This window comes from Cyclopterus lumpus, chromosome 12 (genome assembly GCF_009769545.1).
Source record: "Cyclopterus lumpus isolate fCycLum1 chromosome 12, fCycLum1.pri, whole genome shotgun sequence".
Classification (NCBI taxonomy): Eukaryota; Metazoa; Chordata; class Actinopteri; order Perciformes; family Cyclopteridae; genus Cyclopterus; species Cyclopterus lumpus.
The window spans coordinates 19,538,106-19,552,523 of NC_046977.1; the positions used below are offsets into that span (position 1 = coordinate 19,538,106).

General features: G+C 42.1%; 1 protein-coding gene across 3 annotated transcripts in view; it reads right to left on the reverse strand.

Moving 5' to 3' along the window:
* mapkap1 (MAPK associated protein 1) overlaps positions 1-14,418 on the reverse strand; it is a 21,685-nt gene continuing 7,267 nt past the window's right edge. For 2 of the 3 annotated variants that reach the window (XM_034546732.1, XM_034546731.1), the window contains exons 5-12: positions 13,730-13,902; positions 13,462-13,638; positions 13,073-13,182; positions 12,600-12,707; positions 10,977-11,117; positions 10,247-10,384; positions 8,844-8,941; positions 1-1,568 (exon numbers count right to left, since the gene is read on the reverse strand). In XM_034546732.1, coding sequence (XP_034402623.1) covers positions 1,446-1,568; positions 8,844-8,941; positions 10,247-10,384; positions 10,977-11,117; positions 12,600-12,707; positions 13,073-13,182; positions 13,462-13,638; positions 13,730-13,902 — 1,068 coding nt within the window. In that variant the 3' untranslated portion in view covers positions 1-1,445. The remainder of the gene's footprint in view (positions 1,569-8,843; positions 8,942-10,246; positions 10,385-10,976; positions 11,118-12,599; positions 12,708-13,072; positions 13,183-13,461; positions 13,639-13,729; positions 13,903-14,418) is intronic. The other variant, XR_004610613.1, reaches the window with a different exon arrangement.

Below are 14,418 nucleotides of genomic sequence, written 5' to 3' on the forward strand. Positions count from 1 at the left end.
TCAAGTGAAGGGTCAAGAAAAAGGTTTTATTTCTCTGGAATTCTTTCCATTACGCTGTCAGACACAACAATCTGAGCCCGTCAGTGTCAAAAACACTTTCAGTGGGCGGAACGATACATACAACAGCTGTTGTCCCCGTTGGTCACTTAGACATCAACATGGCGTCCAGGACGAAGAACCCCGTAGTTACCCTTCAAGATAGACTTCAGAATGACCAAAACAATCCAAAGTGCACTGGACGAACTCTGTTGACACGGACAGACTCAAACAATGGAGCTGTGACAAGAGGCCGTTCACTGTGAACTGAACAATGAGTTGAGAGGTTCAGTGCAATCCTCCAAACTCTCTCCGATGTTACTTTACCAAGCTACTGGGGACAGGGACTACTTTGTCATGCGTAAGAAAATACCTGACCAACCGGCGTTGAATTGATTGACGGGTGTCTATCGCACTCAGCCACGGTGCTCGCTCGACCTCAGAAGCTCACAGTATCCGTTTCCCTCATGAAGCATACATTTAAAAGGCTGTAGTTTGTGGTGCCGTTGAGCCATATTGAGTAATAGAGGGAGCGGTGTTTCTACTATTTTGTCCATGCCAGTCATATTGTCGGGGGTAAACGGCGTAACAATTTGAGAAAAGACTAACCTAATGAGTGTCCACAATGCTAAATTTGATATTCAGAGCATTAACCTAGCAGCAAACAATTATCAGTTATAAAATATGTAAAAGATCTAGAATAAAGTCTACCTGAGCAGAATGAAGTCGCTCTCCCTCTGTGTGTGTTCTTATAAGAGCTTCTCCTTGCTTTGTCTCCATAGCCAGGCCGGCCGCTCTCACCTTTTAGTTCACGGCTCTCATTCGGTGGTTACAGCTGATGACTCCGCCCCCAACCGGCGGCTTCGTCGCAGAAGCGTAGCGCCCAACTTACGCCATGTTGAGAGCTGTTAAGAGGCAATAGAAATGCTCCCAGTCACTTATAGCGCTTTTAGAGGATTTTTTTATCTTGATTCAAGGCAGAAGGGTATTGACTGGGCTATTTTATTTCTATTACTTGAATGCTAATTTTCTATATACAGTACATTAAAAAAATTTACAGGGTTTTCTTTCCATGTTGTTAAATCGGTTAAAGATGGAAAACAGAAGCAAAGATTTCGCATGTAGCTCTGTTTGGTTGTACAAATCCATCCTGGAGGACGGACTCGTACACAACCGGCGGAGACATGGCAGCCAAAGCTCAGTCCCACGTTTCTTCAAAGAAGGCTTCCACTGGTCCCCGGCTCCAGCAGAGACACGTCCTCCTGGTCCGACTTGACCTTCCCGTCAGTCTCTGCTTCTGTTCAGCCGAAAGCTGTCGGTGAATGGGACTGTCAGGTCCCGTCAGGTCCCGTCAACGCGTCCGTCCCGGCATGTGCAGACAGACGGGTGGCTGAGTAGCTCCAGTCGGTCTACTGGCCGGTCTTCTTCTCCTTCTGGAAGCTGAAGCTGGTCCGTCGGCTCAGCTTCCGCTGCTTCTGGGCAAAGTAATCAGCCCGAGAGGTGCTGGCTCGAGACTCCAGGATATAGTTCACCTGAAAATAAACATTCAGGATGTTGATTTGAAACATCAAAAGCTTGACCATAAATACAATGAAACAGTGACATTACATCCTCAGAATGGCCGCCACCACAGTGAGACAATAACCCGAGACTCGAGATGTCAGCCACCTGCCGAGGCGGTCTGGCTGACCTTGAGATCGGATGTGACGAAGTTTTCATCGTCAAATTAGCCGAGCTTTGTTAGCAGCTATTCTGAAATAAAAGCAAAGTCTACTAATTCTGCAGGGAGGAAGATTAAGCAGCTAAAATAGCATGGACTTTTTCTGTGAATAATTTATATTACATTTATTATATCTATCTGGTCCCTATGGACACACATACGAGGACAAGTGTCACACTGAGCCATGTTTGTTAATGTATCAACAACGACATCGCCAACTGGCGTATTAACAGATAATATATATATATATATATTTTTGTACACTTCATTTTTGTCTTTTCACCACAGACATATATATCGCATCGCTCTCTCTCTTCCGGTAAGCGTATTGCATCACTTCCGGTTGCCAGCTTAGCAGCTCGCGATGTTTTCTTCTCCCCCTCCCGCTCCCTCTTGCTCAGAGTGTCTCATGTATAGCTATTCCTCTGCCTCTCTTAATGATAACGGTACATGCAACAAGTGTAGTTCATTTGCTGGTTGGAGGCGGTTCTAAGTGGGTTAGATGCACGGCTCCGCACCATCGAAGCTCAGACAGTTACGCTAGTTAGCCCGCCTCCCCCCATAGCCGGTGCGGAGCCTTTAGCGTTAGCCTCTGTTAGCTGTCCCCCGGCAGCCCCCGAGCAGCCAGATGGCTGGGTGACTGTTCGAAGGGGTTTTAAGTCTAAACAGAAGCTCACTGAGCACCACCAACCTCTTCACGTCTCGAACCAGTTTTCCCCACTCAGCGACACACCCGCTGAGAAACCCACTCTGGTTATAGATAGCTCCATAGTCAGAAACGTGAAGATAGGGAAGCCAGGGACCAAAGTCATATGCATCCCGGGGGCCAGAGCGGGCGACATTGAATCTTGTTTAAAACTGCTGGCTAAAGATGAGCATTCATCCCACTTGGGATGGAGCGCGTCTCATTTCTGCAAACACGCCGGCGGTAATGACTCCCGACTGCAGCGGTCGGAGGTCACTAAAATTAATGTGGAATCGGTGTGTGCTTATGCCAAGACAATGTCGGACACCGTAGTTTTCTCTGCCCCTCTCCCCAATCTGATCAATGATGACATGTATAGCCGTATGTCGTCATTCAACCAGTGGTTGTCCAGCTGGTGCCCAGGAAACACTGTGGGCTACATAGATAACTGGCAGACTTTCTGGGGAAAGCCTGATCTGATGAGTCAAGACGGCATTCATCCCACTTGGGATGGAGCGCGTCTCATTTCTGTGAACATGGCCAAGTTGATTAGAGGACTTAATCCATGACCCAGAGTTCAGATCAGGAAGCAGAAGCAGAGTTGTAGTCTTCCACTCTTCTCTGCACTTCCATCCGAGCAGTTAACCACCATTAACCTTAACTCTATAGAGACTGTGTCTGTCCCACGGCCACTTAAATTAATTAAATCAAAAGTAACCAGAAGAGGAGTCATACAAAATATGGCGTTCCACCAATCTGGAAGAATCACGCTTAGTTTGGCGAGACAGCCTTAAAACATATAAAAAGGCTCTCTGTAATGCCAGAGCAGCCTATTACTCATCAGTAATAGAGAAAAATAAGAACAACCCCAGGGTTCTCTTTAGCACTGTAGCCAGGCTGACAGAGTCACAGGTCTGTGGAGCCGTGTATTCCTATAGACCTCAGTAGTAATGACTTCATGAACTTCTTCAATGAAAAGATTTAAACTATTGGAGCCAAGATTGATGATCTCTTGCCCTCAACTACTGCCGATCTGTCATCAAGTGGTGTGGCCTTGGAAACGGCTGTATGCCCTGGTGTATATTTGGATAGCTTTTCTACCATTAACCTAGACCAATTGTCTTCAACGGTTTCTACTTCTAAACCGTCTACCTGTCTCTTAGACCCCATCCCAACGAGGCTGCTTAAAGACGTGTTGCCTTTAATTGGCACCTCTCTGTTGGATATTGTTAATGTGTCTTTGCTAACAGGCCATGTACCACATTCCTTCAAAGTAGCTGTAATTAAACCTCTCCTGAAAAAGCCCACTCTTAATCCAGAGGTGTTGGCTAACTACAGACCGATCTCTAACCTTCCCTTCCTCTCTAAGATCCTTGAGAAAGTAGTCGCAAATCAGTAGTGTGACTTTCTACATCAGAATAGTTTATTTGAGGTGTTTCAATCAGGATTTAGAAAACACCACAGCACAGAGACAGCACTGGTGAAAATTAGAAATGACCTCCTAATTGCATCAGATAAAGGACTCATCTCCGTACTGGTATTATTAGACCTTAGTGCTGCGTTCGACACCATTGATCATGACATCCTATTACAGAGACTGGATCAGTCAATTGGCATTTCAGGTACCGCACTGAGTTGGTTTAAATCCTATTTATCAGATCGATCTCAATTTGTATTTGTAAACGATGAAGCCTCAATGACCACCAACGTTAATCACGGAGTTCCACAAGGTTCTGTGCTTGGACCAATTTGATTTACCTTATATATGCTTCCTTTGGGCAATATTATCAGGAAACACTCCATAAACTTTCATTGCTATGCAGACGATACTCAATTATATCTATTGATCAAACCAGAGGAGACCAACCAGCTCGCTAAAATTCAAGAATGTCTTAAAGACATAAAAATATGGATGACCTGCAACTTCCTGATGTTAAACTCAGACAAAACTGAAGTTATTTTACTGGGCCCTGAACACCTCAGAGATCAATTATCTGGTGATGTGGTTTCTGTAGATGGCATTGCCCTGGCATCCAACACCACTGTAAAGAATCTCGGCGTTATCTTTGACCGAGACTTGTCCTTTAACTCCCACTGCAACTCCTTATTATCAGGCTGCTCTAATAAGTCTCTTAAGTCCCTCCAGTTAATCCAGAATGCTGCAGCTCGTGTACTCACAAAAACTAACAAAAGAGATCACATGACTCCTGTATTAGCTGCTCTGCACTGGCTCCCTGTAAAATCAAGAATCACATTTAAAATTCTTCTCCTCACCTACAAAGCCTTGATTGGTGATGCACCATCATATCTTAAGGAGCTTGTAGTACCATATTGCCCCACTAGAGAGCTGCGCTTACTAAATGCGGGGCTACTTGTGGTTCCTGCACATACATACAACAGCTGTTGTCCCCGTTGGTCACTTAGACATCAACATGGCGTCCAGGACGAAGAACCCCGTAGTTACCCTTCAAGATAAACTTCAGAATGACCAAAACAATCCAAAGTGCACTGGACGAACTCTGTTGACACGGACAGACTCAAACAATGGAGCTGTGACAAGAGGCCGTTCACTGTGAACTGAACAATGAGTTGAGAGGTTCAGTGCAATCCTCCAAACTCTCTCCGATGTTACGATGTAGAGTCCTAAAATGTAGGATGGGAGCCAGAGCCTTCAGTTATCAAGCTCCTCTTTTATGGAACCAGCTTCCACTTTCAGTCCTGGAGGCAGACACAGTCACCTCATTCAAGAATAGACTTAAGACTTTCCTGTTTGATAGTGCTTATAGTTAGGGCTGAATCAGGTTTGCCCTGGTCCAGCCCCTAGATATGTTGCTGGGGGATGTTTTAGGATACACTGAGCACCTATCTCCTCTTCTCTCTCTCCTTATGGATGAATTTACATCTCTCCATTGCACCTTATTAACTCTGCTTCCTCCCCGGAGTCTTTGTGACTTCACGTCTCATAGGGTCCATTGGACCTGGAGGTGTCTGATGCCTGGTGAGCCGGCCTCCCGCGTTGGCCCTGCTGATGTGCCCCGCCCCCTCTCCTCTCTACCTCCTTCTGTTTCATGGATTGGAGTTCCATTCATACATTGTCATATTCATGTAATGTGTTTATGTAACTCTGTAACTCTGTTCATTCTGTACACATGACATCTATTCTTCTGTCCATCCGGGGAGAGGGATCCTCCTCTGTTGCTCTCCTGAAGGTTTCTTCCCTTTTTTCCCTGTCAAAGGTTATTTTTGGGGAGTTTTTCCTGATCCGATGTGAGGTCAAAGGTCAGGGATGTCGTATGTGTACAGATTGTAAAGCCCTCTGAGGCAAATTTGTAATTTGTGATATTGGGCTATACAAAATAAACTGAATTGAAATTGAATTGAATTGAATATACAGAAATGAAAAACAAGTAAAAATAACGAAAAGTAAAGAAGGGGGTGTGGTTTGTCCTCTCAAAAACTTGATAAATCCTGATAACCATTCAAGCATTCTTTTCTTGTGTTATCGTTGACGTGTAAACACTGTCCATTTCGCTCACTTCCCACGACATTGCTCCTCTTGAGCTCTTATTCTGTGAGTTGACACTTCCATATCATATATATCAGTCACGATTTTCAACCATCCATCATCGTGTGCCATCTCTTCGTAACAGCCTTTTTACTAGCTGCTAGCAGAATTTTCAGCAGATACCCGTCTTCCCCTAAGACGGTATCTGATGTCATATTACCAAAGTAAAGAAACATACAGGACTTAGGTGTGTCATAGCCTAGAATTTTGACAGTAACCTTTTGGACATTTCCCCAAAACTGTATAATTTCCGGGCATAGCCAAAATATATGAGAATGGTCTACATTTACTGCCCCACATTTCCTCCAACATGGTTGAACAATAGACAGACATTTGCTTGTAATTTGGGGAGTAATAAAGAATCAAATTATATTTTTCCAACAATGTTCTCTCCAAGTTCGCGCAGATGTTGAGGATTGTTGTATCTTCCAAATATTCGACCATTCATCCTCTTTAATATTCACACCGAGTTCCTGTTCCCATTTTTGTTTTACACAAAATGTTGCATTTCCTATTTTTTCCATCAGATTTTGATATAAAGTTGATATGGTCCTATATTTCTTTGAGTTGTAAGCTCCTATTATGGTTCTAATTATGCCATTTTTCCCCAGGTTAATTTTGTGCTTTATTTCTCTGTCAAAAAAGTCCCTTAATTGTAGGTATCTGAAGTGGTCCTGGTTGTTTAATGAATATTTATCTTTCAGGTCCTGGAAACTCACAACACTTCCATCTTTAGTAACTGCATATTGCTGTTATATTATTATTATATGGAATCCATTGTTTAAACCTCTGATCGAGAGTACCTGGAATAAAATGTCTATCATAGCCTATCAATCGCAGAAGCCTGAGCTCTTCTAATTTATATTTTCGTACCAATTTGAACCACATCTCTAATGTAAATCGGGTGGCAGCATCCATCTGTTCAAGTAAATTGTTTGCTATATTTCTGTCTCCAATAAGGCTTTGAATTTCCCTTCCTTCTACATATTGTTCAAGGCTTTTCCATTTTGCTTCTTAATCGTTGGTACACCAGTAGATTACTGGTCGAATTTGAGCTGCATGGAATTATGCCCTAAGGTTTGGTAATGCCATGCCCCCTTTATTTTTCCCAATCTGTAGTGTTTCATATTTGACTCTTGGTCTTTGGCCGTTCCATATAAACCTTGAAATGAATTTATCCCAGGCTCTGAATTGTTTTCCAATCTCGATTGGTAGTGATTGAAATAAATAGTCTTGGAAGTATGCTCATTTTTATAATATCTATCCGTGAAGTGAAATCTAGTGGGAAAACAGCCCATCTCAGCATATCACTCTTAATGTCCTGATCTACTTTAGTATAATTGACTTTATATAGATCATCAACACTTTTTGTTATAGTTACCCCGAGGTATGTCATTCTTTTCGAACTCCAATATAAATTAAGAGTGTGTTGTATAATTTGTAATTTAGTGTTAAAATCTCTGTTTTTAACAGATTCAATTCATATCCAGAGTAGAAGCCGAACGTCTCGAGTTGGTTGATTAATATAGGCAGGCATTTGTCAGGGTCCTCTAAGTAACAGATCACGTCATCTGCAAAAAGCCCAATGATGTGTTCTTCTTTTCCAACCTTTATCCCTTTATTCTACCTAATTGCTTGTGCCAGAGGCTCTATAAAAATTGTAAATGGAGTCGGTGAAAGACAACATCCCTGCCTGGTGGAACGTTCTAGTGATATACCATCAGTCAGACTGCCATTTATTTTTATCCTTGCTGTTGGATTTTGGTAAAGTGTTTTAACACATTGAATAGCTTTTCTATTTAGTCCAAATTTCTCAAGTACCTGATACAGAAAGGTCCAGTATACACTGTCAAATGCCTTTTCTGCATTAAGGCATATTAGAGCTGCATTGATATTTTTATTGTTAATATGTTCAATTATATGTAGGGTTCTCCTTATGTTATCTTGGGCTTGACGCCCCTTGATGAAGCCTGTCTGGTCTTCATCTATAATATCCTTCATGAAATGCTCATATCTTTTTGCAATAATTGAGGTATATAATTTCTAGTCTATATTAAGTATTGATATGGGTCTGTAACCAGAGCAGGTATCACTGTTCTTTCCCTTAGGAATCACTGTTGGTGGGAGTTCCCCATGTGCAAGTGTATAGTTAAATGAGGGCTCAAGTATTGGTAGGAGTAGTTCACTAAACGTTTTGTACCACTCCGCTGGTAAACCATCAGTGCCTGGGGATTTATTGGTTTTCAATCTACCCATAGCTTTCTCTATTTCTAATTTTCTAATGGGTAAAGTCAAGAGGTCATTCTGGTCTTTCCCAATTGCTGGTAGGTCCAGTGTCTCTAAAAAATATCTAATTTGTTCCTTGTCAGCAGATGGAGGTTGGCTATACACATTTAAATAATAGTTCCTGAAAATGTTTTCAATCTCCTCGGGTTCATAGGCTATTTGATTTGTAGCTGTATCCCTTATCTTATGGATTGTCCTGTCAGCCTGTTGTTTTTGCAGTTTTTTTGCCAGTAGTTTATTTGCTTTTGGTCCCACCTCATAGTAAGATTGTTGAAGAAATCTAGTTTTCTTTTCTGTCTCTGTATTTAGTAGTTTATCTATGTTGTCTCTAATTTCTGGTAACAGTGTCGAATCACGTTTTTTTTTATGTTGTCGTTCGAGTTCAAGCAATTTTTCGTTTTCCTGAATGCGTTAGCAAGCAGCAGACTAGTAGACTTATTATTAGCTTCCATCAGGAGTGCTTTCTGTGTCCGCCTGATGCCGGTAAGGTTTTGTGACGCTGTCGCGTGGATCTGTTGTGTGAAAACATTGCCCTCGGAAACGGAACTCACCTTTAGCACTATTTCGTTGACCGTAGCAGCATCGGACTCGAAGTAGAGCGGCTTGTAGTCATGGTTGCTGAGATAAGTGACCTTAAATATTGCATGACCTGCAAGACAAACAGAGTTTAATGAGACAGACAATGGACACGCCCACTCTTTAAGCTAAATGTGACTTCGGTCTGTCTGACTAAAGTCTATGGAATATCAGGAAGGCGCTATAATAAGAAAAGGACTGGCAGGACAAAGACAATACATATTCAGTGACTGTATTAATGCCTTCTTTGGCTCTCACAGCTCGAACTTGATCAAATGTAATCTAATTACCTGAGACGGAGAATGTCATTGAAAAATTAAAAGGTGGCGTTTTCACCAGCACAGATTGACTCAGACAGGTTGAGGAAATCTCTCCAGTAACATGATCAGCCACTTGTGTCTTATCAAGCTCAGGAGTTAAACATTCATTCAATATCAATAACTTTTGAACCTAAACTTGGATTAATAATAAAGTGGAGTGGTCACCCATGGATTTGTAAAGGTTGGCATAATAACGACAGCTCAACCAGGCCGGCAGCAGCACTGTAGATACCCAACAATGATAGAAGGAGAAGATGTCTGCTAACTGTGAGCTACAACGGAAATAACAACATCTACAATTCCATGAGAACTGGGCCAAGTCCATCTACTGCGTGAAGACCAGGTAATATGATTGAAAGCCATCGGACAGCTACTAAGTGGACTAGGGCTGACCCCGAATAGTAGACTGTTCGATCTAAGGAGCCACGTTTGATAATCTCACAGTGACGGAGAACTGTGCTCATCAAACTAATCATAAAAACAGCATGGATGTTCTTGAAACCAAAGAATATAATTAATTAAATCAGAGCACTCACATAGCAACGTAGCACTATATACTGTATATTGTGAATGCGAGAACCTCTCTCTAAAATCAGCTGAGGGAGGCAAACTGGTCCTTCGCCTCCCGAGTGTTTCTGTTGATTGCTACAACGGGGATTATGGGATATGGACCAAAAGGTCTTTCCACAATCACGAAAAGCAAGCAAACATACAGCGCTGTCTATTATTCCGAAACAGTTTAGCAATAGAAACATGTATCTCGGCTATTAATGTTGTTGTTGTTCTTACAATGTTTCTATATAAAGGGTAAAGGGAGGAAAAAGATTCAGACGATCAGTCGACTTTAGAAGAGACTTGACCAACCTGATTCCATTCCCAAAGTTCTTAGTGTGGCCCATGAGGTGAATGAAGGTCAAAGCCAGTTTAAGTTCAACAGGACTCACAACAGGAAAGATGTTGTGTTCATCTTCAGGCTAAAAGCATGTATTTAGTGGTCGTCGGCGTGCAGCTGTGCTGAGCATGTTTCTACTGTGACTGTCATGTCGAGGTCCACTCACTGGGGCTTCTCTCCTCCACGAGGTCGCAGGCACAGAGGTGGTCCGAGTCGATGGAGATGGGTTTCTGTCGAATCCAGAACTTGGTGCTGGCCTTCTGATTGGTGACAGGATCGATCTCCACCTTCTCTCCTGAAATGCCTGAAGAAACAGGTGTGTCCATTCGTGAATGGAAGACATATGTTATACACATGATAACACGCATCTAGACATATTTCATACACATGATAACACACATCTAGACATATTTCATACACATGATAACACCTATCTAAGGTTGGACAACCCCTGTTACGCGGGGTATCTTAACTATCTCATGTCATGAGATTTGGTGCACGCCGTCATGGTCCACTCAGGAGAAGTTTACATTTGGTGACACCCTTTGACTTTTCCTCTATCATCAGGGCAAACATTTCAAGGTGTCCAGAACTTTGGTTTCAGAAGAGACCGCCACGGTCCACTATTTCTATAGATGTGAAGATGCGAGCAGGAAAGAAAATGCTGTCTCTATATCATAAAGAACTTAGAAGGAAAGAGTATGAACTAATCAGACTGGTACTTTACAATTTGGGTTTAGAAAAACAAAATATCCTGAAATAAAAATGTCTTTCTCTAAATCAGCTGCATTGCAAACAAGAGGAATGTGTATTGGCAGGCAGTGGTGGCACACAGTTTGTGTATGCACAATATATCAAAAGGCAACGCTGATGTTTTTCTAGTAAGCAGCATGTACCTAACTGGACATCAGTGGTGAAGCGCAGCTTGTGAATCATACTGATCTTGAAGGACTTATAGTGGTGGCTGCTCAACATGTCTTGCACCGTGGTGATGTCAATGGGGGGGTCTTCCTCCGAGCTCTCCTCGCCCCTGGAGCCTGCAGACAGAAAGAAGAACAATCACAAAAAACAATAACGTCATGATTTTAAACCCACGATCTATAACTTAGGACTGTGGCTGCAGAGTTCTACATCATTTTGCTGGTTGTTATTTAATGAGATGTAAAGAGATCAAAACGCACCTCATTTTTCTAGAGTTGCATGACAAGAGCGTCATTGATGAGATGTGAATAATTAAAAGTTCAAAGAGGCTTTATTGGCATTAAACTTTCAAGAACAATGTTGACAAATCTATTACATCGACGACAACCGAATAAAATGCAGTGACATATTTTTCTTCAGTGATGACCATTATGAACAGTCCACAGACCAATTCTTGAGACCACATAGGCTGAAGCCAGCTCTTAAATGCTGTGATTTGAAGGTGGGCCAATGTCTTGGATCGCCCTCTATTCATAACTGAAATAGGCCTCTGAGTTTTGGGGCACAGGCTACATCTGCCTCCAGGACATAGATGATTATCCTTGAATATATCATTGTATGCAGTTGCATTAAAAGCAGTGAGTCCTTTATCATTAGCTGTCTTTTTTCTTTTCTTTGTTTACTTTTTTGAGCTTTTTGAAAATGTTCGAAACCATTTCTTTTTTAAATACTCAATATGAATAAGTCATTTATATGATTAAATGAGTTAGTCTTTTTTTCTTAAATCAACTTAATTTAATATATATATATATATATATATATATATATATATATATATATATATATATATATATATATATATATATATATATATATATATAGTGTAACAAGCGGGAGAGCAAACAGTTTTTGACCACAGTGGCTTTTAAACGCTAACAAATACAAAATGAAGCAAAAATATTTATTCAGATAAAAACATGTTCACAACGTTTTGATTTTTGGACTTAACGCTCTTATTGGAACGATTGGCCACCACTGGAATCTAATTCTACAAAGAGTATCACACTATTCACTACCTCAGGGTATGTAACCGGTAATGTTAGCTGCTCTCGGTGAAACACAAGAGGATATTAATGATGATGTGAAATTTAAGCAGAGGCACTGTTTTTGGAGCTGCAGAATGAATACAGGGGAAACGCTGATCATTCATTTATTCTGAAACCATGCAGAAATACCAGGTATAAACAGAATGAATTGAAGAGAAAAGCTGGACTTGAATGTTGACTTTATGCATGAAGCTTTATAGCTATTCGTTACAGCCCTATAACCTTGTTTGTAATGTCTGCATGAACACATTACGGATTGCAAGATCTATTTTTTGTTTAAAAAACTAAACAGGTTCCCAAAGTGCCATGGGAGAAGACTCTTATCTCACCTCTGTGGAAAACAAAGGTGAATCTCATTTTGTAGTGATTAATTCTTTCCGTCTGAACCATGTGCAGATGTGGGGTCGCTGTCAGAGCCCTCTCAGATAAGAGGCGTGTGACCGGCTGTGGAGTCAATCATTGAGAAGACGAGGCAGCTGTGGGAGTACGTACTGTTTTCTCTGACCAGGCAGAACTCCAGGGTGCTCTGGCTCTCCAGTGTCGAGTCCAGGTCCACCGAGACGTTTGGCTCCGTCTGCTTCTCCAGGCGATACATGGGCCCTGTGGGAGAATGATGGTCAGACCTCAGCCTTTAGAGTTTGGGGGACAGTTCTGACAGTTGTTGATGATGCAGAGCTTCAGCAGAAGGGAAAGCTGGGTCTTATTTTCAGTCCAGCTTTTGGCCACCAGTCCTGTAATAATAATAATAATACTCACACTCACTAAGTCATGTCCAGTGGTTGTGTTAGAATTGTCCGTCGTAATCTATCATAATCTTTTTTTAAAGCTAATAAGACATGTGTATTTAGGGTTTCAAATATACTTCCGTTTTCCTTTGGGGTCCATAGTGTACCTAAACGCACAGAACCAATGTGCTGGATGGGAGGAACCCAAGCAAAGCAAAGACAGGACGTCCCCGTCATTACCTGAGCCTTTCTGTGAGCCTTTCCTCTTCTTGAGTGCTTTCTGGAGAATCTCCTTCATGGTTACCTTCAGACTGTCCACGGGGATCAAAGAGAAACCATGAGCAGCATTTCTAAAATGGAGCGGGAGAAGAAAAGGTAAGGAATGCATCTGTAGATTTATCATTATCATCGAGATCATCACGTAACTGCACCTGTGACTTTACAACCAGGGGGTCATTTGCTAATTATTAACTCTTAGTACATATCATACAAACACAACACACACACAATGCAGAACCTACACAGCCTGCTGTTTGCTACCTAAAAATAGAAAAGCAATCGGGATAACCACAAATCCCCCCCCCCCCCTGTGGTTAGGTGCATGAATATGTTCCATATCTCTGACTTACATTCGTACAAACAGTGACTGTCTGGAAGCGAGACCAGGTGAGGAGTACTTCTCCACCAAGGCCAGAGTGCTGAATCCAAACTTGTGGATGGGCTCATTGGAGTCCAGCGGAGGGAAGTCCGTGTCCACCTCTCCATCGTCCTCAGCAATGTGGAGGCAGTAGGCATTCACATTCTCACTGTGGAGACAGACGCGTTGAGTCGTTGAGCCAAAATTGACATTCTACGAGAAAGGGGGTGTTGAAATGCGTCGTCCTCTTTTTTGCTCACTTGAGTTTGGGCTCTCGTCCCTCGCTTGTATACTGCCAACATATGAGGCCAATGAGGTCGTGGACGCGGGCGTTGGCAATGGTCACCACTGTCATTGGGTGTACTTTCTCCTGAGCCAGCTGCATTGAGAGGTAGACATCTATCTTTTTTGTTGCCGTTGTGCCAATGTGGCCCTAGATTAGATTAGATTAGATTAGAAAACTTTATTAATCCCCAGTAGGGAAACTCAATTGCCACCAAAGATTCGTACAGACAACAATAGACACATTCCACAGAGCACAACAGACAAGTAACAAACTACAAGGAACAAACAAAACCGGAAGATGGCCCATAAAACATGACCATCACAAAGATGGTAAATCTAAAAACACCTAAGGGTGTTCATTAAAAGAATCGAACTGCTGCTGGAACAAAGGACCTTCTGAGTCGTTCAGTAGAACACTGAGGCATCCTGAGTCGCTCACTGAATGAACTTCTGAGTCTATTAAAAACACAGTGTAGTGGATGGCCTAAAAAGGTGAAGAGGGGAGGTTACAGAGTTACGGGATACGACATGAGCTACATCAGACGTCAGCATCTACTGTGGGGGACTCCCTCACGGCGTAAAGCAACAATAATCATGAGGCACAATTTTTTACATTTATAATACCCAGAATTAAATATCACACCTAGATGCACTTAATGGGTGT